This window comes from Boleophthalmus pectinirostris, unplaced genomic scaffold (genome assembly GCF_026225935.1).
Source record: "Boleophthalmus pectinirostris isolate CB_2022bp ecotype Guang Dong unplaced genomic scaffold, ASM2622593v1 HiC_scaffold_12, whole genome shotgun sequence".
Classification (NCBI taxonomy): Eukaryota; Metazoa; Chordata; class Actinopteri; order Gobiiformes; family Gobiidae; genus Boleophthalmus; species Boleophthalmus pectinirostris.
The window spans coordinates 18520064-18544084 of record NW_026571018.1 but is presented as its reverse complement, the minus strand read 5'-3'; the positions used below and the strand labels follow the sequence as shown (position 1 = coordinate 18544084).

At 38.2% G+C, this 24021-nt stretch overlaps 1 protein-coding gene across 1 annotated transcript in view; it reads left to right on the top strand.

Annotated features, from left to right (window-relative positions):
- Positions 1-1084: 1084 nt before the first annotated feature.
- med13a (mediator complex subunit 13a) overlaps positions 1085-24021 on the top strand; it is a 48736-nt gene continuing 25799 nt past the window's right edge. The window contains exons 1-2 of the mRNA XM_055148225.1: positions 1085-1711; positions 14380-14699. Coding sequence (XP_055004200.1) covers positions 1646-1711; positions 14380-14699 — 386 coding nt within the window. The 5' untranslated portion in view covers positions 1085-1645. The remainder of the gene's footprint in view (positions 1712-14379; positions 14700-24021) is intronic.

Here is a 24021-nt window from a genome sequence, read left to right as displayed (position 1 = left end):
GGGACACAATATATGTGTTCTGTAGAATGTAGATAAGAGAAAGCAGGAGATAAGTGAGAGAAAAGCATTGGCACATAAGATAACATCAGCTCTCTCATTAGTTACTCCACTATGACAACTGGGCTCACCATTAAGTCACTTTTTAAACAATCTGCAGATGCTATCAGCAACACTGTGTTTAATATCAACAAGAGAAAGAACAAAATCTGAGATGATCCTTCACAGGGAGAAACCGTCACAATCTGCCAGTGTGACAGCATAACAGTTGTCATAAGATTCTCTAAGTCAGTGTGAATGATTTATTTGACATCTATAAAGTTGCATATTATGTCTCAGCTAAAACAAGCAAAACATTGAATGGGCTATAGATCTGAGTTCAAGTGCAAAAAATGAGCACAAAGTGTAATTTATTTTGAAACTTTAATTGATGTGTTTGAAAGCTCTAGGTATGTAGGCTATAACAATGGGCCAATGTGCAGCAAATAGACAATGAGGCACCTAAATCAGGCACAGTCAGTGGAGTGTAATAAAACTTGTACAAAAGCACACTCTTGGGTCCTCTTACAGTTTGCTGCAGATATATACATTAAAGGACAATATTGCATTTGGCTGAAAAAATGTCAATTTCAAGTGTAACATGACATGCGCTAGGTGGTGCACTGTGTAAGTGAGTAGGTTTATAGGGCTAGGCATCATTAGTAACAAAATCTGTTGCTCAGTAGCGCCACTTGCGCGGGCCTAGCGGCAATACCTATCAGTCTTGTGTTATTACAGCCCTCATGACCACGACAGTGTCAAACCAGCCGCATTCACGAGTGACTTCCTGCAAAACGAATCTAAATAAATCACAAATGTTGATTTCAGTGTTTAGTTTGAGTTTTGTTATGAGTATAAAAGCTTACTCATTGGATTATGCATGTTCAGGTTGTAATGATTTCATGCTTTAGCGGTTCATTTTGTGCGCAGGATGTCTTTAGGATGAGTTGGTCCGCTGCATGCTTTTATTTTGTCGGAAGTGTGTCCCGCTCCCTGGCGTGTTCGTGCGGGGAAGCTGCAGCCTTGACAGCGCTTTGACCACGAATGAACCAATCGGCTGTGGAAGGCAGAGTTGTCCCTGTGGCCGCCATTAAAGAAAGGAATCCATGAATTCAAATGGAAACCAACAGGAACCGAAGCTGAAATAATGCTCTAAATATTCGCTCCAACACAGCCCAATGGCTTACATCGAGAGGTTTTTAAAGGATCTATTTCGTTTTTAGGTGAATTTTGCGATGGACGACTAAGACAGGTCGTTTTATTTTTTAAGCAGAGACCGTTTTAGGGCTAAGGGGGAGGGGGAGAGTTGCTTCTTTTGCTCCCCCTTTCTTTTTGTTTTCTCAGTATTTTTCTGCTCCTTGAATGAGTTTTTCGTGCGTGCTTTTGACATGCCCATGTAATAAGAGCCAGTCTCTGTTATACGCTTTTAGCTCCGGCGGAGGAACTGCCAGAGGAAGGTTGTTAAATTAACTATCCTCCAGCCAAATGTTACAACAAAATATCTCTCGTTGATTGAGTCTGCACATCTTTGAAAACACAAATCCGACAATTGTTCTTTATTTCCCGATGAAGTGAAATGATGGAGAGTTGGATTTTGCAGTGAAGAAGCATGAGTTCTTGTTTCGTACCGAACGGGGCCAGCTTGGAGGATTGCCATTCCAATCTATTCTGTCTGGTAAGAGATTTAAAACTAAAGGAAAGCAGCCATTTTTAACTAGCTGCACAGGGCTAAGCTAATGTTAGCCATAGAGGCGTCAGTGAATATTTGCAGCGCTCACGGCCTGTCGTGTGCACATAATTCATCATACTTTGCTATTGCTGTGTTTTATCATTGCTTTAACTCTTTGTCACTAAGTTGTAATACGCCGTCTATTACACACTGTCCTGTTGGGGTCTCACGCTTCACGTTGACGCCGCTCTACTCCGCTCTGCTCTGCAAACACAACAAATCACTTTTCTGCTAAAAACACCTTTGATGAGTGGGACTTTCCCTTTCATAAAAGTTATGTTCTGTTGACTTGCACTGCAGTCTTACACTTTTCTAAGTATTTCCGAGGAGCCGTGAGAGAAACCGGACGTATGCGCTGTTTTATTTGACGTTTCAGTTTATTTGCAGCTCAGAGATCATTAAGTTGTTGTCATAATACAGTTTGTGCACTTGCAATAAAAACAAACGCTAAGGCTTGATAAAAACTCGGACTGCGTTTCCTTCTTAGAAAGCATATTGTCACGTGATTTATTGTTATTGTTCTGCTTGCACACCTTAATTAATGATGTAACATTTAAGTCATTGCCATGTTCGTCAGTGGCTTAATCTCCTTGGACTTCATTTTGTTGTATACAGACCAACTAGGGCACGGGCCCCTGGGTGATTATATAATCTCTGGCACTTATTCTTGTTTTTTTTTTAACAAATATCTACACGTCTCCACGCCTTATCTACACTTTACGAATACCGGTTTGTTTCTGGATGTGTCACAGGAGGTGTGGTTGACTCATTACAAAGCTGTCAAATTTATTATTTTACCTGTCAAAGTAAATATTGTCAATGAAAGTGATCCTCAATAGTTATGCAACTGTTTACATTCTTTTACGATTGTTTTGACTTCGTTTTTCTCTCTATACATAGACAATGAAAAGGTGCAAGAGAGTAAACGATTCCTCCTCCCAGGATAATCAGGAGCATGGTCTGAATGTGTTTGTTGTTGCAGTTAATTGGCTTGTCAGCGGGCTTAACTACAGTCTCACTTGTAGGGGAGCTTGGAGGGTAATGCTGCCTTCAGGTGCCTCACTTAAGACACTGTTTGCACAAGTGGTAGCAGTAGTTATTATTACACCAAATGACTAACACTTGGATAAAAGTATATTTTTGTTTTATAGTAATTGATTCCGGGCCGTTTTGCAGTGCAACATGGAAAAATCTACACAGTTCATTGACGAGAGAATTGATTTGTTAATATGAGCATGTTAATATGTTGTTAAAGGTTAAGGATGTTTAAAGATTAGGAGAATAACCACATCAACAGTAATTTTTACATGGAATCCAATATAATAACAGTAGTGTGAAATAGTACACTGCGTTTACCACAAATTGACCTAGGGTTTCAAGCTGTCCACCCCCTGAAGGTAACATTTCATTGCAGGAAATTCACACTCTCGCGGTACTGCTCAGTTGGGTCGATGCTGCGCGCTGAACTTGTAATTATAATGTTTACGACGGCACTTGAAGGTAGCGTTGGCTCACGGTGGACAAGTGAACTGGAAGCTGGTAGTTGTGGTGCTATGGCTGTCTGCCTGACATTTCCCTGCACACTGAGACTAAGCACAACAGCAGCGCTCTATGACTCATGGACTGAACAGACCCCACTTTGTGGCTTTATGGAGAAAGAATGTGAGCACTTTGTGGTCTTCTCTCCCTCGTTCTGTTTCTCACTGGACAGGCCACTGCAGTGGGGAGCTTGTTTTTACGCTTTTATTTAAAGCTTAGCATTGTGGAGTATTTTAGAGAGCTGGCACAGTTTTGATATTTTATTATACTCACTCTGTAAGAGTTTTATGGCCAGGCTATTCATTAAAGTTTAAGTAAGTTTAATGATTGTATAAAATATGTATCCTGATGCAATACATAATATTGTGGTTTTGAAGCAGTTTTCTCTTTGATAGTTTTTAAGAGGAGCAGCTATTTAAAAAGTTGAGGGCTAGACAACATCAATAACTTCTCTCGCTATATCTCTATATCTCTAAAAACGGGCTCTTCTCAGTTTCACATATAGTTACTCCATTAGAATTAATTTCTTAAACATATTGCAGCTTTATATTAGGAGTAATAATGATTGCACATTGCCTGTTTTCCCAGTATTATTCTTTCAGATTGTACAAATGTAAACTAGTTCCAGGGTTGTTGCGCACTGTATTCATTGACAGACCATTTACTGTATCTGTCACTGACTATGGGAGAGTCCACACTTCACATTGTCTTTGATGTGAGGAAGTTGTACTAGATTTTACACAGGGACAAATGTGCACAGAGCATTTTGTGATTTCCTACCTTCCTCCTCTGTGGTGCTTATAGACAAGAGCAGGATGTCCCTCTTCAAATATGTGTGAAAAGCTCTAGCTAATAATATTAACACTAAATAGAAAATCATGAATTATAATGAATAATTCTCTAGCATGTGTTAAAATGCAGACTTAAGCCTTGGAAGCGTCAGAAAAGCTTTAACAGGATAATAATTAGAATGTGACACAATTCCCTCATGACGAGATGAGATGTGAGAGTGGGTCCACAAGACAAGATGAAAGATGAGATTTTGATATAATTTATAATATATAAATTAGTTGGGTCCATTTAAGATTTTGGCCACACAATTTCTCATTTCTTTAGATTTCATATTTTTCTTGCATTGTATCACTGTTTTACTTTAAACTATGACTTCGCAAATGAAAATAACTCACCAAAATTCATTGAAAAAGAAAATTTAACTCTGATTACACCAAGTTTGTTAGTGCCCAATGTGAACACCAGGATCATTCTACACATGTATGCACAATCTTTGACAGTTTCTTCTTGCAAGAGTTTGTGGCCTAAAGTCTTGTCCCATCATTAAAAATGATAATAATAGATAAAAATCATACAAAAAGCCACGTCAGATGCACTTATGAAACCTGTCATTTGCATAGCTGTAACTGAAACAATGCAAATCCACATTTGCTACTTTCACATTGAGACCAACAGCAGACTAATGAGATATTGTAGAGCTAGACTTGTTACAATAATTACTAAATTGACTTATTGTTCAATCAATGAAATCTGGAACAATATTTTTTGGGGTCAATATTTATCATGTGCACTTTATCTTTGTGCTTCTGGGACATTTGTGGTTATTTTTTGGCTATATGATAAGATCTGACCTGTAAAATGTTCAATTAATGACTTCTATGACTCATTACAGATGCAGACTAAGTAATTTTTTTTTTAAACAATATTATACATTTAGAAGAGTTTTTGTGGTTTAAATCTGCTCTTGGGTTGTGCCAGTGGCATACATTAGTTTCAGTTTTATCTTTTATCATCTATATTTACTTCATCATTATATTGTACTTCAAAATTTGTTATCGTGACAGACCTGTGTTGAGCAGAGCCTCTTTACCTGTTGCATCACGTGTCACATTTTGATGGTTCTGATGGAAGCAGCTGCTGTGGAGAGACACTGGGGCCTCCTGCGTCTCTGCGTCCTTAAAGTGGCCAGAGGGAAGGTGAGCAGCAGCTGGCCCAAGCAAAGAGCGTAACCCCTCCGTACATGTCACCTCCACACAGCGGCCCGCCTGGACTCGCTGACTTAATGTAGACTGATGGCTTATATTTTTGGACCGCACATCACTAGAAGGAATGGTAACACTTTAGTTTAGGGTCCACATATTCATCATTAATAAAATGGAAGTTGGTTTGCTAGTTAGTGGTTCTCCAGTTATTAGTTAATAGTAATACCTTCCTTTTATATAGTGCTTTTCGGGACAACCAAAGCACTTCACAATGGCACACAGTCACGCACACACACATACGCAGACATACAGGGGAGTAACACAGTAGTGCTTGTTGGATTAGTGTATGTACAAAAGAAAGATTATTAACAATGATAATGGACACTTTTAAGGATGTATTATGTAACTTTTTTTGATGGAGGGCCTCACCGTTTGCTTGTCTCCATGGAGATGATATTACTTTGCCTGCATGTTTTATAATATTGAATAAAAGTTATTTATCTCCGTAAAGAAAAGGCCAAGTTACAGGTTAAATTTATGGGGTGGTGAACCTGCTCACAGTAAGAATGTTTATCTTTCAATGTATTTTTAAGTGATAAAAACACCTCAAATTGAACAAATGCAAGATAGATAGATAGTGTAGTATCACACTGTGGAATATTCCTAGACATAGAGGTGACAATAAGAATGTTTAGAGCTTAGTACCTGTTTAATTAAAGAGTTTAATTTAAAGGGCTAGGTGTTAGGGTAATTAAGTAGTTACTAAGTCTGAATCTTTAATCCATGTTCTTTACTATTTGTCCATTATGAATTCAGTCTTTGTTCATGCTTTATTAAGGCTAATTAAAGTGTTGGTATTATAAAGTGTTACTGAAATAACCCCCACGGCACTGCACACTCATTCAGCTGTTGCTTGCATACCTCTTCATTTCTACAGACTGGAAAAGTGAACAGGATCATAAAAAAGACTTTAAATCAGAGAGGCCCACTCATGTCCGCAGACTGCAGGAGCCTATATATCGCAGCCTCCCTTCTTTTACTGCAGCACATCTATTCTGTTGGAGCTACAGATTTATTTAGAATGGACAGACAGGACAAGTGCAGCGGGGACGTCCACACATGATAGAGCAGTCTGCCTCTCTCACTTTGTTGATGAGGGCTGTGTACGGATGTGCTGTGTTGGTTTTCCAGGTCACTCTCGGAGAATTGAAATGCAAAAATATACAACGCAATGTTCCTCACAGATTTGTACTGAGGCTATGGCATAAGTGATCCATATTTCAGTGATTTTATTCAAAGTTGCACTATGTAACATTTCCGATGGGGGTCAGGCAACTGATGACTGCACAGAGATATTATTCTTTGCCTGGAATGTTCCGCAGTATGATGTTTAATGTATCTTGTGTTCTTTCAGCGTTTTCATGAATACAAATAATATCTTGAAAATACTCTTTACTGTGAACTGGCTCACCTCTCCACAGATCTGACCAGTTACATGGCCTGGTGGCTTGTCTCCACACACATAGTTCAGTTTCATTTCATACTGTGCAATATTCAGGGAAAAGCGATGAAGTGTCCATGGTGACAAGCAGGTGGCAGACCCTACATTTGTAATATAAATAGTTACAGAATTCTGATAACAAACAAAACATTGAGTACAGATTAAATATTGTTACTTCTATCATTTTATGACAATACTGCAAGCATACAGTATAATTTGTTTTGCCAACTTTTTTATTTTGCTTGTTTTTTGAAGGGCAAGCTAACATTCATACAGGCAGTGGCTCCTTCGTTTCTGCATCACTTGAGGAATAACAAAAACACAACTCAGCTCCACCAAAGTCTCCTCTATAATTGTGAAACACTGCATTAACCATAGATATTGAACTCTTTGAATGACTTGGGCATTGAAAAGATTTCACTATAACAAATCCGAGTTTACAAGATATTTTTTGTGCTTACTCCAAATCCAAAGACCATATTAGGATGTGTATGTGTAAATTACATAATATATGTTGTATAATGAACCATAGTGCAAAATTACAAGCAATTGTTGTGGTTCTGATATCAGTTACTGTTCTATTCACACAATATAAAAAGCATCTTTCTAGAATGCTGCTGTGGCTAATCGTTTGCTGGTGTTCTTCTTGATTCACGTTGTGTCTGAATGAGCTGTACAAAAACTTGGCACACTGCCTCTGTAAACAAATAGTTAAGAGACAGACTCCTATGTGTGATTTGTTTCCCTGACTAGCCAGTCCCTTCTATGTGAATGGGATGTCAGGTTTAACCGGTTTATATATAAGGCGATGGTAGATTTATTGTGGGAGTTCTACAATATACAATTTACCGCAAGCATGTCTGTCAAGGTGCAGTGCTGCCCTAACAATGATCATAATAAAAAATAATTATATTGTGACATCCGTAGCCTCATGTACGTTCTGTTTGAATGCAGAAGGGTTTGGAGTCAGACCCATAGACTGTATGAAGAAGAGGACTAAGGGAGTGTGACGTTATTCATAGTGTTTGGTTCCAGCCAAATGAAGCTCACGAGGTTAGCAGTTATAGAAGCTGAGTTCCATATTAAAAATTGTGATTTATTTACTGACAAAATAGCAAAATAAAACACCAGAATCATATAGAGCAACCCACGCTGCAGCAGTTACAGAGAGAGAGGTGACGTTTTTTTCAATGTAAAGCCAACTGGAGCCAGCTTCAATGGAACTGAAAGTGCACCCATGCTCACTTCCTGTATGAAATGTGATGGCTAGCGGCTTAACTATGCCTATTTGTATACAATCTATGGTCGGACCATGAGGCTTGACAAACAGCCTTTCTTACTTAGGACGGTCCAATCATAGCCACTTGCTAATTTGTATCAGATGTCTCTCTTCGTCTTGAATAGTCTCGTGTCATTAAGCACAAAATATATAACTTCTTTTACCTTAGTTACTAGAGTTAGATTTTGGTGCTTTGCTTTTTGATTATACAGAAATCCATGTTGTTTCTCAGTTCTCTCTGTCGCCTTTCTTCTTCTTTTACTTTCTAAACTGCCATGTATGTTGTGACCTGATTGGACTATGCATTTCTCTGATTGGTTTATCCACCTGTCAATCACACCTATCTGAAATCAGGTAGACAGGGTACAGCTCCAAACCCACACGTCTTTGAAAAGCATCATCAGAGAGTGTGGTTTTGACTGGCCATGCAACTCATTTGTCCAAATATGTTGACGTCAAGTTCTTCTTCCCTCTTGGCTCTGACCTGACCGGAGGCTTGTGTTGACCCAAGTCAGCGACACCTCATGGAAAACCGGACACAACCCGAAGCAGCCCTGAGCTCACAGTCTGGCAGCAGGAGAGGAGGAGAGGAGGTTGAGGAGAGAGAGAGGAGAGATGAATGAGGCAGGAGAGAGTGGAGAGGAGAAGAGGAGATGGAGGAGAGGAGCAGGAGGAAGGAGAGAGAGAAGGGAGAGGAGGAAAGAAGAGGAGAGGGGAGAGAGAGGAAGAGGAGGAGGAAAGGAGAAGAGGAGAGAGGAGAAAAGAAGATGAGAGGAGAGGGAGATAGGATCCTGGCCTTGTGCTCTGCTCTGTTTAAGTGCTTCCCTGAATGTCAGTGAGCAGGTTACACCAACGCTGGGAGGCTGCTGCACAGATTTCTCCCTGTTTAAAGCAGGTGGAAGAAGTTTGAGTATGTTTTATGAAAACTCAACCACAAGAAGATAACTTTTGGGGCTTGTTAAAGAAAAAAATTAAAAAAACTGGAGCAGAGTTTTGTTTTTTAGGAAGTCAATTATTTTGATTGATGCACCTGTTTTGTTTTTGTTTGGGTTTTTGGGGGGAAAAAGCTTGTAACTGTGTATGGACACTATTGCAGTCACATTATGTGGTGGCGACACATTTTGTACAGAATGATTCAAGATGCCATAACATATTTATTGGACTATTTTAGATTTGGCTTTAGTGGAGAGAGCATTTATTTATTCCAGTATTTTTACTTTGTTACCACTCTGCTTGATATAATATTATGATATTGCAATATCAATACAACATATTGAATTGGAGCCTCGAGCTTCACAGCCTAAATGCATCGTTTTGTTGCAGCAGCGCGCAAAAAGTAGAGGAAACTACATAGACCACAACACAGTCATTTGCTCCATTTTAGGGAACTGACAAAAATCATTAAAAAATATATTTTAAGAGAAACAACATTTTTTGTACCATTCCTTATAATATTAAATGTTTGTATATATATTTGTATGTTAAACTATAGAATGTAATGAGACAAGATGCAGTTTTTTTCATTTATAACATTGTACTTTGCCATGAAATATCGAAAATTCTCAAATGTTAAACCTGATAATTTCTTGCATTACAACAGAACTGCATTTTAACAGTTCATTACAGATGCCCGCCATGTGTATTAAATATTACTGGTCTATTAAAACCAAGCAATAGACAGAAAAAGTTGTGATTTTGTGGCTTTAACTCTTATTGCTTTATTAGTGAAACTTGCCAGCCTTATCCACCTTTGCTTTTCAAATATACAGTATGTTATTGTCTTATTCCCCCTGATAAGTTATTTTGGAGACTCTATCGGCCTGAGTTGTCTGTGATAATGAAGTTGTCATTTATTGCTGCGCTGAAGTGCCTCTTGTTCACACATCCACATGCACTCTTACCCTTTTCTCATCCACATTCTCTGCACTAAAGGGATTTTCTGTCATTGAATCTAAAAGCAGCCAGCAATATCGTATTCAGCGGGCAGAAAAAGTGCAGTACAGATGCAAACAGCACTGATAGTGAAGGGGGATTCTCTGGGGGGAAAAATGGAAAAAATCTGATGAATAAAGCTGTAATGTGAGATGAAGAGTGTAGCCTTCTGCTCTTGTAGTATTTCATTCATTCGTTTAATACCAGCGCAGCAGCATTAATCAGAATGGAGAGTGCTGATACAGTAGGTAAATGGGGGTTTCAAGTGCCCACAGAAAATGATGATCTGGACTTCTAGGGCAGTGCAATTTATCCAACTTTAATCGAGGTAGAAATTCAGTTATTTCTAATTGTCATGATATGCATGGGTATTTTTAATAGAGAATTCTATAGACAATCCTCTGTCAGTAAAAGCTTGTGCTCTAGAGCAGAGTTCAGACTTTAAAGGAAGAAATCAGACTTATGCTTTATGTTAAGGAGTGGGTATTATGCAAAACAATGTTATAACATATTATACCATGTTACAACATTGTTCCCACTCTTATAAAACATGTTATTGTTAATACATTGGTTTCAGCAAATTTTGCATTTTTAGAACAATGAAAGGTAACATGGTAATCTAAATATGTTATGTGTTTGCAGTTAATACCTCACAGAAGTAAAATATTAAATCTGTAAAGGGCAGTTATTAAAACTCTGTAGGGAATTGCGATATGTTGATAAAAATTTTATCGTGGTCATTTTGTGGTTCACAATTTCCCTATTTACTGTAGCCATATGCCCAAACAGACCTTTTTCCCACAACTGTATTATTAACTTTCACAAGAATCAGATTACTCAATAACCTCTTCAAAGCAATAAAGGAAGCATGAATTTAACATAAACTTATTGTGATTTAATCAGAAGAGATAGTTTTGCCATATAGCCCACTACTGTATGATTTATGTTCAACAAATAAAAACTGAGAATCATTGATTATTATTATTTTTGGTCAAATCTCCCTGTCCAATCTAAACTACAGGTAGAGCTGATTGATTTTTGATTCAGTTTTATTGTTATATTTCAACTGCTCTTAGTATTGATTTCATGAATATTTAACCTAAAAAAGTAATTAAATTTCCATCTCAAAAGTCTTCCGTCTTCTCCAAACCACATGCCTTTACTGACAGAGTATTGGCTGTTGATCTCTCAATTCAAAAACCCCAACCATATCATTGACGATTAGACATGACTGCTTCACAGTGTCTCAATCTCTGGATTAATTGCACAGCCTCAGTTATAAGTTTTGCCAAAGTTCATGTAGCCTCTGCTGAAGTACTTTTTTCCGTGTTTTTGACCTGGTTTGTACCTGGAGCTGTCAGGCGAAGAGAGTGAGCCGCTACATAAGCTATTATTGTTGAAAACTCCCTCAAACGTGACTCACTGCATTCTTTCTTGACAGCTGTTGTGTTGAAACTCTAACTGTATATAGTGCAGTGCCGTGCTAGTACTGGTTGCTAACATCTTTGCTTATTGGTTGTCATGGATAAAAATCGTACAGTGATGAGAGGTGGGAAGATAAGAGTGGAGTTTTGCTGTTACGGTAATGCTAACAACAACTAACAACTTCCTGGTTCGGAGACGATAAAATGCTTCATAATCAGATCTGGACAACCCGTATGTCTCTCATCTTAATGCCCAAAAAACTGCTTTTACAAATCTGTACAAGAGCAAAGCTAATTTTACTTTATTAGATGAAAAAAATGTGAACAGCCCATTTTAAAATACCAAAAGAAAAGTCATTAGAGTCACAGTCACATTAGTCATTGCACAGTTTTTTTGTTTTTGTTTTTTTACAAGAGTGAGTGTGCTTTGTTTCATTCACATGTTTATTATTAGTCTGTCTACATCTCCAAAGCTTAAAATGCTCCACCTTGTGATGTCATGAAGCGGTAGTTTTGACATGAACAGCATGAACGGCTGAAATCATCTGAATGATTCTACCGAAAGAATATGGAGTTTAAAAACACAGTGAAGCATTTCCTGTATTACCACATGACATCACAAGGTGGAACAGAGTGCTTCCTGTTTAATAGAAAAACTTGGCCTAAATATGCAAGATTTGTGTATTAAACATGTTTGAATGAAACAAAAACACAACTCCAGATTTGTGATGAGGAAACAACAATTATAACATAGATCAGAAAACAGTGTAATATGGGCCCTTTAAATCAAAGTTGAGCTCTGTCCCAGTCCTGATGCCAGCCTGTCTACACAAAGAACATAATCACATCTACAAGTGTGAAACCAATCCCCACGACGACCAATGTAATAAAATCTGCAGGGCTCTTAAGTTTGGAGCTCCTCATCCCCTCACACTGGAACGTCTCAGGCTAGTCTCACATCAGAGCAGGAGAGTTTGTTGATGTTGTCTCGTGGCCCTGCCCTGCTCCCATCTGCAGATGTTTCCTCAATGGCAGGTGTAGTTTTAGATGTTGCACAGAAGCAGGAAAGAGCTTTAGTACAAAAATTCGGAGGTTTGCATAAAATGGGTCAAGTTTTATTATCCATAGTATTCAAAGTATACACATTATTCTTAGTACAATGCAATAATCCACATCTTCGACATTGCAGAAGTGTACTGTCAAATGAAGTATTTTTTGTGTATTAAAATATGTTGAACTTTTAAAATTTCTGTTTTAAACACACTGGTTTAGTGTGATTTTAGCTTTAATTTGTGATAAGTTTTGCCCTATGCCCAAATTGTATCATACATTGAGTGATGAAATTAAAAACATGTTTTTATAGGACAGGGCTTCACAAAAGTGCTGATTTGGTTTTCAGCGGAGGGTTTGAAAATCATGAAATTGTTACTGGTCCAAAAGACCCGTGTATTGACTAATTTAAAGGGAAAAAAACAAATGTGAGTCTTCCCTGTCTTTAGAGATTCAGTTTCAGCAAGGAAAACCTCCAAAAAAGGTAGCAATAAAAGAGGGTGGGAACTGTAATCAAATGTAACCAAATACATTGTAATAGTGTGATTTAACTACTTTAACTGTTACACAACTTCTTGATATTTAATGCAGTAATACTTTTCTGTTTTCCTCTCTGTGGTCTGTCTTGAATGACTATTGTGATCTGGTCTGCTGCTCCAGTTGCAGTGTGACCATGGCCTGCTCCCCAGACTCCCCATCACCAGCCCTCTCCCCTCCACAGGGAAACTCCTCCTCACCGCAGACACTGGACCACTAAAGGCTTGTTCAGGCCTCAGTGGCTCTGCTCTTTAAGTGAACATATCCTCTCAATTGTAATAGGCTAATTGGTTGACTATAGAGAGGGATCTTCTGCTTACTCAGCCTGAACCGTAATAAAGGGATGTCTCTGCACACTTATTTAAAACGTCTCAGAGGATGGACAGAATAGTGAATATCAGGGAAATGGAGACGCCTTCAGGTCCGGTTCGTGTTTTTGACTGTTTGGGTCGACATGGTGATCTGTCAGGGCTGGGGTGATAAGCAGCAGTGCTAGCTTTAGTAGAACGTAATGTTCCTTGTTTAACACTTAATAAGCCCACACTGATTTACTGCCACAAGGCTCCTGCCTTTGCGTTTTGTGCGGGCCATAAAAGCCAGACAGCGTTTATAGAAAGCACCCCAGCGTCATTAATGAGGATTAAGATGCAGGCCTCATTCAACCAACCTTATTTAGGTTTAAAAATATTGTTCATTGTGATATTGCAAACACCTGAAGCAGTTACATGCAGCTAACCACAAAAGTCTCATTTAAAACAGGGCAATTTCACTTTGCATAAACACATAATGGTGCTCCATTTTCCATGTCATCTTTTCTGGATCTCTCTGTTCTGTTTTTCTCTCTGCATAATTGTGTGGCCTGTGTCAGTAAGTAGAGGGGAGGGTGAAGTGCTCCATAAAAGAGGATTAATACCTTCTCTTTAAACTGGGCTCAGCACATGTTTACTCAGAGGTGCTGAGTGGCTCCTGGCTCTCACTCACTGTGACTGAGCAGACACATGTTCTTTAAATGTGGGGATGACCTGACACCCCTCAGTGCAGCGGCCTGTGCACTGGTCCCGTCGCTTTGGTGCTCTAGTCCTGGTGCTGTGGCCTGCACTTCGGTGTTCCAGTGTATAGCTTTAGACCATATTACAGACACTGATGTGTGTGCATTTGGCTTAGATTGTCATAAGAAGCAATGATTTATTGTTTGGTGCATGCTCTGTAAAGAGTGTCACAAATAACAAATATTCACCTAAATTTTCAGAACATAGTGTAAGCAGGTTTTAAAAGTTGAGGAATCTGAATGGTGCAATAATGACAGATTATTATCATGTGTGAGAAGATCTAAGTGTCTGTGTGTGTGTGTTTTCCAGGCTGATCTGACTGGGATCAAATGGAAGCGGTTTGTATGGCAGGGCTCTCCCTCTGCTCCCATCCTGTTCCCGGTGACAGAGGAGGACCCCATCCTAAGCAGCTTCAGCCGCTGCCTGAAGGCGGATGTGCTGAGCGTGTGGAGGCGTTGTCAGAGGCAGGGCAGCAGGGAGCTGTGGCTCTTCTGGTGGGGAGACGACCCCAACTTCAGCGATCTCATCCACCACGAGCTGGAAGGTAAGAGGCAACTCTGCTGGGTTTGGATTACAACTTTCAGACCTGTGTCTACTTATAAACTGGCAGGATGCTTGGAAGTAGGGCTGCATGATTGTAGAAAATGATCTAATTGCGGAGTATTGCAAGTATGATTTTCTTCATAATGCTCATTTTAAACAGATCTAAGAGCATTCACATTTGAGCAAAGACTGAAAGATGAACCACTAATTCAACAATCACATACTGAAAATAGCATTTTTTACAATAACAGGTTAATTTGTTGTTCACAGAGGACATTGTATTACTTAAATAATTGAAGATTTGATAATTGCAGTAACTCAAAATGCAATTTTGATCCAGTTGCAATATATAGTGCATCCCTATTTCAAGCATTTAGTCATTTAGCTCAGCAGCACATGGCTGCTCTGCCACAAAGCTGCTAATTTCACTCATGTTCCAGTCACCAGTCGTGTCTGTGAATCACCCAGAGTCTGACAAGAGAAATCATCTCTGAATATTAAAGTCACTTCTCTTTTGAACGCTCCCTTTGAGGCATTCACTCAAGGTTATAGAGCTGAAGGAGCGAAGGCTATAAGAAGTATAGCAAACGGAGAGGCTCTTAGCTTTGTACTCAACACACTTGAACATAAACTGTCAGAATATGTTACTGGTTGTACAAATGTGCTTATTGTCAGGTAGAGATCTTATGTAAAACCTTGGGAAAGTGTTAAGTTGTGCGTAATGTGTCTAGAACTGTGGATCTCGTAGTTTAGTTGATCAGTACAATTGACATTGTATAAATTGTTGTTTTTGCATGAACTCCCGTGCAGTTACATACAGTACATAGAGATATGTAATATTTTTGAGAGCTTTTTTTCACCTATCAAATGGCAGGTCATGTCTTTAGTTAAACGTGAATTTCTTTAGACGGCTACAGGCCTAAATGCCTCTGTGTGGTCAGGCCAAAGCTGAAAACACCTGTAGAGCAACTGGCCCTCATGTAAAGCCTTATTTACAGATGTCCCATGATCGAATGCTTTTGATCAGAGAATGAGTTATCCCAGCGTTATAATGAAAAGAAATTGAGCAGTAAGTAGGGGTCAACTTTACTGATAAGGTGATCTCAATAATATTTTTAATTATCTTGAACAATATTGTAACAATGCATCAGGAATGTGCTAAGATGTAAATGTCTTGGATAAGGTACATGTGTTGCACAAAATGTGAAAGGATCTTAAAGGTGCTATATTACGCAAAGGAATTTGTGTGAGCTTTAAGCCATGTAGAATGTTGTTACCTCCTGAAAAAAATATCCTCAGTGGTGTTTTGTTTCATTCACACATGTTTCAGTAATCTTTTATTATTAGTCTTCAAAGATCAAAATATCCGTGGTAGTTTTAACTTGTAACAGCTACATTTTACCTTTAGTTTAGTAGAGATTGGCAGTTCCAGAGCAGAATCATCCAAATGATTCTAGTGAAGGTGTATGAAACCTATGTGATGTCATTTGAGTTGTAGATGGTCCAATAATTAACTTTCATGACACATAGATACTAGAACTACTTCGCCACATGGTACTCTTTACATATTGCTGACCACATTCTATTTCATATGATTTACTTAGAAAAGGGTTTACTGTGAACATCCTGCTTTAAGGTTATTTTGAAAGTGAATGAATGCATTTCAGTATAACTGTTAATCTTGATATTTTCATAACCAGTAGGGTTGGATATCATTAAGAAGTTGCTGATACGATACATACCTTAATACATAGGCCACAATGCGATACATGCCACGATACAGTGCACTTTTAATTTGATATGATGTATTTCAAATTGATTCAATACGGTTCAATAAAAAATAAAGCCTAACTCATGGCTGTGATACTAAAAGTCTTTGTGAAACCACTTCTTGTGCAAAATAAATATGAAACACACCCTTTTTACTCATCAAAACAGTGAATATGTCAAATGTGTTGCATAAACGAGTTTCATTCCCATGAACAAGCAAAAAAACTGTAGCACAGTAACAAAATAATTTAGTAAAATATACCAAAAAATACTCTTGACAATATATCGATACAGCAGCTCATGATGTTGATACTGTATCATCACATTAAACGATACGATATATTGATTTTTCAGTATTTTTGCACACCCCTAATAATCAATATATCACACTTCAAAATTTGTTAACATGACAGAAGCCTAGATGAATCCCACCTTTAGCCACATGTTTAGAGGCAGACACACACACACATTGAACCTGCACCTCTCCATCTTTAGTAACAGTAAGATCAGTGGCAGAAGATGGATTAGGGCACCCTCCTTATTCATGCCCTCTGCCTGGCGGATTGAACTTTGGGTCCCAAGCCGAGACCAGCCGGTGAGCGACCTTCCTTCATTATGGGACATTGTGCCTGAAGTGGACTCAAAATGGAGCTGAAGGCTACGATGGGCAGCTCGTTCAGGCCTAACGGGTCCTGGTAATAACCTCAAGTGTCTGGCTCTGGCCCTCTAATGGAGTGTGCTACATTTCTAGTAGGAGGGGGTGGTATGGAGAATCTATATTTGGACATTGCTTAGAGTCACTGCTGTGTTCGTCCACAAGCTATGGGGAGATTAAATGTTTTTTGTGTTTATGTTAGGCCTATCACAATAATTCAAAAATGATGGATGTAACAATAATTTCTGGGGGTCTTTATAGTGGGTGCTTTTTCTTTGTGTTAGTGGGGAACTTCTGTAATGTGAAAAGGCGACTTCTTCATTATAGAGACAAAAGTACTAAACTACTAAAGTTTTTTAATTTATCTATTTATATATACATGTACATATATATATATATACACACACACATATACATACATACATACATACACACATACATACATACATACATATATATATATATATATAATATATATATATATATATATATATATATATATATATATATATATATATATATATTTTTTTTTTTTTTTTATGATACCATTTATGATTCATTTAGGAATTTTTTTATGAGAATAATCCTGCTTTCGTTAGTGTCATTTTATCATTTTATTTTAATATTATTGTTTTTCATCTATATATTTCAATAGCAAATTTTTAATTATAGTATATTGCTACAGAAATACACAGTATATCACAATAAATGATAACACTGATACTTCTTTACACCATTGACGCAGTAACCCTAAAGCAGAATGATACCATCACATTTGTTTTAAGTGATATTATAAAAAATGTGGTCAGCAATATATAAATGGCCCAATTAAACACTTAAGTATTTAGTTCTAGTATCTACAATGTGTCATAGATTTCATAGATTATTCAACCACTTCCAACATATTGTTCTACCTATCATAAAGTATGATTAATCGATAAAGTAATTATCATGACAGGCCTACTTCAAAATTCATTATTGTGACAGCCTAGTTTGAGTGCATGGAAATGAGATAATTGAATATTGACCACAACATCTGAGCCTTGTTGTGCTCCCAGGTATTTGAGCCCAAAATGATGAATCATGTTTTCTCAGGACGGAGCGCAGGGCTGCTTTGGGAGCATTTGAATATTTAATAAAGCCGTGTGGCAGTGCTGAGCTTCCCTCTCTGCTGGGGACCTCGTCATGAACGCAGTATCCTGAGCTCCTGCTGTGATTTTTGTTTTGCTCCCTCCTCATGTGCGGCTGCTGCGGCTTGAGGTGTTTTTGCACCCGACTCCTCACTGTGAACGTTTCCCAGATGGGCGCCTTGGTAATCCAGGTTTCCTGTTTGGAAGGCTCTCCGACTCTTAGGGTTGTTCGATATGATGCATTCATGTGACATCACAACATTCACAAATCCCAATCCATAGGGTTCAGAATGGTGAAAAATTTGGACGTATTATATGTTAGGATACATGAATAGGAAAAATCTTGAAAATGTTGCATACTGAAAATACAGCGAAAAACATTACTGTAACTGCAACACATTTCTTTTATAAGAAATGTGGTCTTGTCTCTCCACAACTCTGACCTGAAGCTTGCTTTAGTGATGCCAACTACTTGTCTGTGCAGTATTCCAGCCAAAGTATTAACACCTCATTAGAGTCAAATGGATCTCTAAAAAGTTGGTAGACCCTCCACCATAAAAGTTACTTAGAGCACCTTTAATATTGGTGGACATTTTTATTAGTTTTTAATAAGACAAATAAAATAAAATAAAAAGTTGTTATTTTTCAAAATAAGGAAACAAATGTGAATGTGTAATTTGTTTGTCATATTTCCCAGCCCTAGCGCCTCTCTAGCCCCTTCTCTCATGTCCCTGTTTCTCCCTGTGCTGCTGCTGATGCTGCTGCTGCTGTGTGTGAGTCTGTGAGATGGAGCACTGCGGACAAAGTGCTTTCTCTCTTCACCACATCAGCAGTGAGCGATTAGGCTGTTTACTGTTTTGTCCATATAAGCGTCATAAGAACAAATGGGAGACGTTGTGGGGTAGAAGAAGTTATTATTTGCCCTTTATGAATTTCAAAATTGCAGTATTATAATTCCTTTCTAAGACATTTTCAGCAACAACACTTCAACTTGGCTCAATGAAAACTAATATCTTTTGTTATAAGCCAGAAATATTTTTTTAGACACTGGAAGCCAAAACAATGCACAAAAAAGTTAGCCAGTTCTGGGCCAGCACACTTGCATTTACCTGTAACAAAATTTCCACATAGGTACAAGACGCTTAACCTGGCTCATGCCAGATTGATATGCGAGTTCTGCACATCAATCTGGGATGGCTGTCGCTAAAAGCGATCGGAAAACACTGAACGTCATGAAGATTATTTGAATTTGATTGATAGAAGCAGAAAAATCTAACTTTTGTTAGATCCAGTTGAGAGAAAAGTTTCCCTTTCCATGAATGCACAAAGTGCTTATCTTCTGCATTTTTTTCACTAACAAAATTGTTCTTATTGATGCAAAAATATAGGCTGTTTTGGTTTGCTTGGGCACTTCCATCAAATGACTGTTCTCTCACCACTTGAAATCAAATAATTTCTTCATATTGATCAATCATGATAGAGGATTTTTCTGTGAACCTCTCAATAAAAAAAACTCAAAACAATCTTTGATGATTAAAAATTACTGAATCTGAATAGTGATTTAAAATCTAATAACATTAATTACACATCCCTATGTATTTACTTGCATGGACATTTTAAGTTGAATGAACTACTGCAGTACATCCCATGGACTTCCTTTTAAACAGGCCCTGCTCTACTCCATTGCATGTGTGAAGACTTAATAAAATGATTGACACACAGTTCCCCTGGGTTGTGGGACTGCTGAGGTGTGATTGAACAAATAGCGGCCAGTACTGGAGGGGCAGAACAGGGCAGCGGGACCACCCCAGCCCCTCCACACCACCGCACAGTCGGAATGTCGCAAATCGCAACTTCCTTTTAACTGCCATGCCCTTTAGCCGCTAGTCTGATGGATTGTATTGCCTTTGATCCCACACCATCCCGGGAATACGAGGAAGGAAAACTTTTCTTTTTATGTTTGCGGACCCTTTTAGCCCTCAGCATAGTGTTGGCGGTAAACACAAAAATCCGCTCAGTGCCTTTTATTTTAGAACCCCTGCCCCCTTTCTACTGCAATTCCCAATCCATCCTCATTAGATTAGCAGGCTGTGAAAGTCTTTTAATTTTGAGTAATGCCATTTCTGTATTCCAGTGTGCCAGTAATCCCTTCTCTCCTGGGAGACCACAGAGAGGCACAGATGACGACTAGCGCAGGGTGGAAAACTTGTGAAATATTTTAACACCTGATGCCTAAAGGTGCACTGTGTAACTTTTCTGATGAAGGGTACACCACGTGCTTGTCTCCATAGAAACGTTATTGATTCACCTGTAATGTCCCATATATCACAATAAATAATCTACAGGTGTTTTATTGCAAAAAAAATACATTGAAAAACATGCAATCTTACTGTGAGCAGGGTCACCTCTCCACAGATCTGACCTGTTGCTTCACTTACCTCACCCGCTTGTCTCCAGGGAGTTTAATCCCATTACTGTGGAACATTCCAAGAACAGCCATAACGTCTCCATGGATGCAAACATGTGCTGAAAACCTCCACTAGAAACGTTAGTGCCGCTTTAATCCCCAATAAAAGAATTTTGAACCTAACAAGCCTTTAAACCCCTATTCAACAACATGGCAAGTAGAGCTGCATATTGATATTACTGCAGTATTTTAATATACTTTCTGACTCAATAATTTCAGTTATAACAAAATAAAAAAGTAAATGCCTTGAGACCAAGACACATTCAAGACTTATTTTGGACTCAAGATGAAAAATATGAATAAAAGCAGCCTTAATTAAGAAGTACATTTCTGTCCTTGGAGATATTTTTATATTTTTACTTTGTTATATAATTGATTATTGAGTTACCCAGTATTACAATATTGATACTTTTGTGATATATTTTGCCTCTGTAGTGGAAAGACGGCTTCAAAAACCACTTCTGATCTTTGCTCTTATCTCTGAAATGATTCCTAACAAGAACTTGAAGCTGCTAAATGAACAGTTAGCCTCCCCCTCCCACTGGGGCCATGCATGTGAGTATTGTTATGCAAATGTTACGTTTTCTCCCATACAAAGCGGAGGTGGAGTCTTGTGACCAGGGCATCTTAAGTAAAAGATAAATGACTGCCTTCTTCTAACCTCAAAGACCCACTGATCTTTTTGTGCAATAGAATTAGGAAGGGGTGTCTCTCTCTTTCTCTCTCAGCATAATTGCGCAGTTGCAGTTTTTGCCACTTAATACGAGAGACTTCTCATTCTCACGTTCCTTTAGTGCACTTCCAAATCCTGCCAGATTTCTTCATTGCAAGAGTAACACCTTTTTACTCCTCTCTTCAGTTTCTTTTTTATTTCCTATCCTGGCTTTGTCACATTCATTTGAATTCATGAGCTGAAAATGAGCCAACTATTACAGAAGTTAGCACGATAACAAATTTTTAAGCACGATGTATTGCTGCGAATATATACTACGATAAACGATAGTATTGAGACTATTTTATGCTGCTGACACAATAAAAATAATGTAGAATAATTCCAGTAAACCAGTTTTAAACAGACAGTAGCATTACAAGGCCTGAGCTGCAACAAATATGTAGTAGAATTAATCAGTAATTAACCAGTAATTAGCTCTTTCAACCTTTTACAGCTCAAATTGTATCGTTTTACAATAAAAATACCCCATATCTCCTCACTTTTAGATAGAAAATGTATACCCGGGTAGTGCCCGGGTCTTAAAAGTGGACCATATAACTTTTCTGGTGGAGGGTTCACTGCCTCTTTGCTTTCATAGAGATGCTATTTCTTTGCTTGGAATAATCCACAATATGACTTTAACCTTATATGGCTCCATATAGACAAGCAGGTGAGACTAAGTCAAGTTACAGGTCAGATCTGTGTAGAGGCAAACCCGATCATAGTCAGAATAGATATTTGTGATTGATTTGTTGCAAGATAGATTTTAATACTGTACTGTAAATCCTTCCAGCTAAAATATCTCTATGGAGACAAGGAAGAAGCCACCCATAAAAAATAAATGTTACATAGTGCAAAAAAATTTTCAGTTGTTACTTCTTTGCTTTATACAGTTAAAACAGCTTGTAAATAGTAGTTTAAGATCTTGATAGAAATTGGTTTAAACTGAAGGAGATATACTTCTTAGCATCGCTATAGCAACCACTTTAGATTTAGCTGTTGCTTTTACAGAAATCTGTGGCTCAATGATGCATAGAAAATACAGTTCAAAATTGACAGTGAATAACTTATTTTTATTCTAGAGCAAAATATCAGCTGAGGTCTGCCAGACTCTGCACTTGTAATCTCATTCTAAGAGTTTTGAATGTTGTGTTTGTGCTCTTGGCAAGCAGCAGGAAAGATGTCTCACAATTGACTGTGATACAGATTTAGAGCCATAATAATGTAAGAGCTATTGTACGCGCTGGCCCTGTGTGTGCCCTGGGCAAGGAGAAATGCCACGCGCTCTTTAGAATTTCAAAATGTTACTGACTTGCATTGCCTTTTGAATCCACACTGACTAGAATTTATATTAACACTACATAAAATAACAACGACTGACATTTTTGGCCACTTTAGATCACCAATAATTAAAAAGCAATGCATCTTTCTACTTAAAGTGCATTTGACTGGTTAAAATAATTATATGCATAGTTTTTTTTTTAGTTTTTTTAAATTTTGGTTTAAATTTTTAATACTAATTTTACTTCCTGGCTGGACACAAGTGGATACCTACATAGATGTAATTCCATGACTGTGGCTAGTGGGTTAGCTATGTCCATTTACATATACAGTCATATGGTTTCTTCTCAACCTTTTCCCCACAACCCTGCACTGAATGTGAAACTGTAATGAATATTAACCACAGGTACTATCCCACAAAACCAAGTAATACTTTGAAAAACATGGAAACCTGTCATATGCACTTTAAGCTTTGGAAATTTGCTGGTTTCCCCTTCAAACATGGTATTAAAATTCACCGTGCAGTGTTGAAAATGATGCATAGATAAGGCCGGAGCAGCTCTTAGGGGGAAGAGTGGAGGTGGCTGATGGCTTTTGTGCTTGGGGATCAATTTTCCTGGGCTAATCTCCTGCCTGAGAACCACCCTCCTCTTGCCCCTCTTCGCTGCTGCCTCTGATGGATCGGCCATGCAAGCTGCTCTAGTCCATGGGTTCAACCTCCTCTTTTTCTTTCTCTCTTCCCCCTCTCTCACTCAAGAAATTTTCATTAATTAGTAATGGAGACTTTAAAGAAGCACATACTCTCTTCACTTGCAGATAAGGAGCAAAAGAGGGAAGTGGAGGAGAAAACCTTCTGGCCAGGCTCTGCACAATCCCCTGAGCGCTCGCGATCACATGGCATTAATCTTGCTTTTTAATGACCGACTGCTGCTCTAATTGCTTATACACAGAGATGAGAAACAGGGGGGCGACCACCTCCCAAATTGCCTGAGCTTTTAAGAAATACTTGTTTTTTATATAAGCTTTGCAGCATGTTTGTTCAACAGAGTTTTTTTTAACTTATAATACAAGTTTAGGATGTGACTTGTTAAAGGGCCTATTACGCCCTTTTCAGCAAACATACCTGGAGTTTTGTTTTGTTTTCGTTCACACATGTTTACCTCACAAAACCTGCATATTTAGGCTGACTTCTACTCTCAAACAGAAAACTCCATACATCTTCAGTAGAATCATTTGGATAATTTTAGACTCGGAATTGCTAATGTCTGCTAAATTAAACATAAAAGTAGGTAGCTGTTAACATGTGTGAATGAAACAAAACATAAACATTTTCATTCATTATAATGTGATTAGGTAACATTATAACATGGCTTAAATTGTTGCTTCTAAAGGT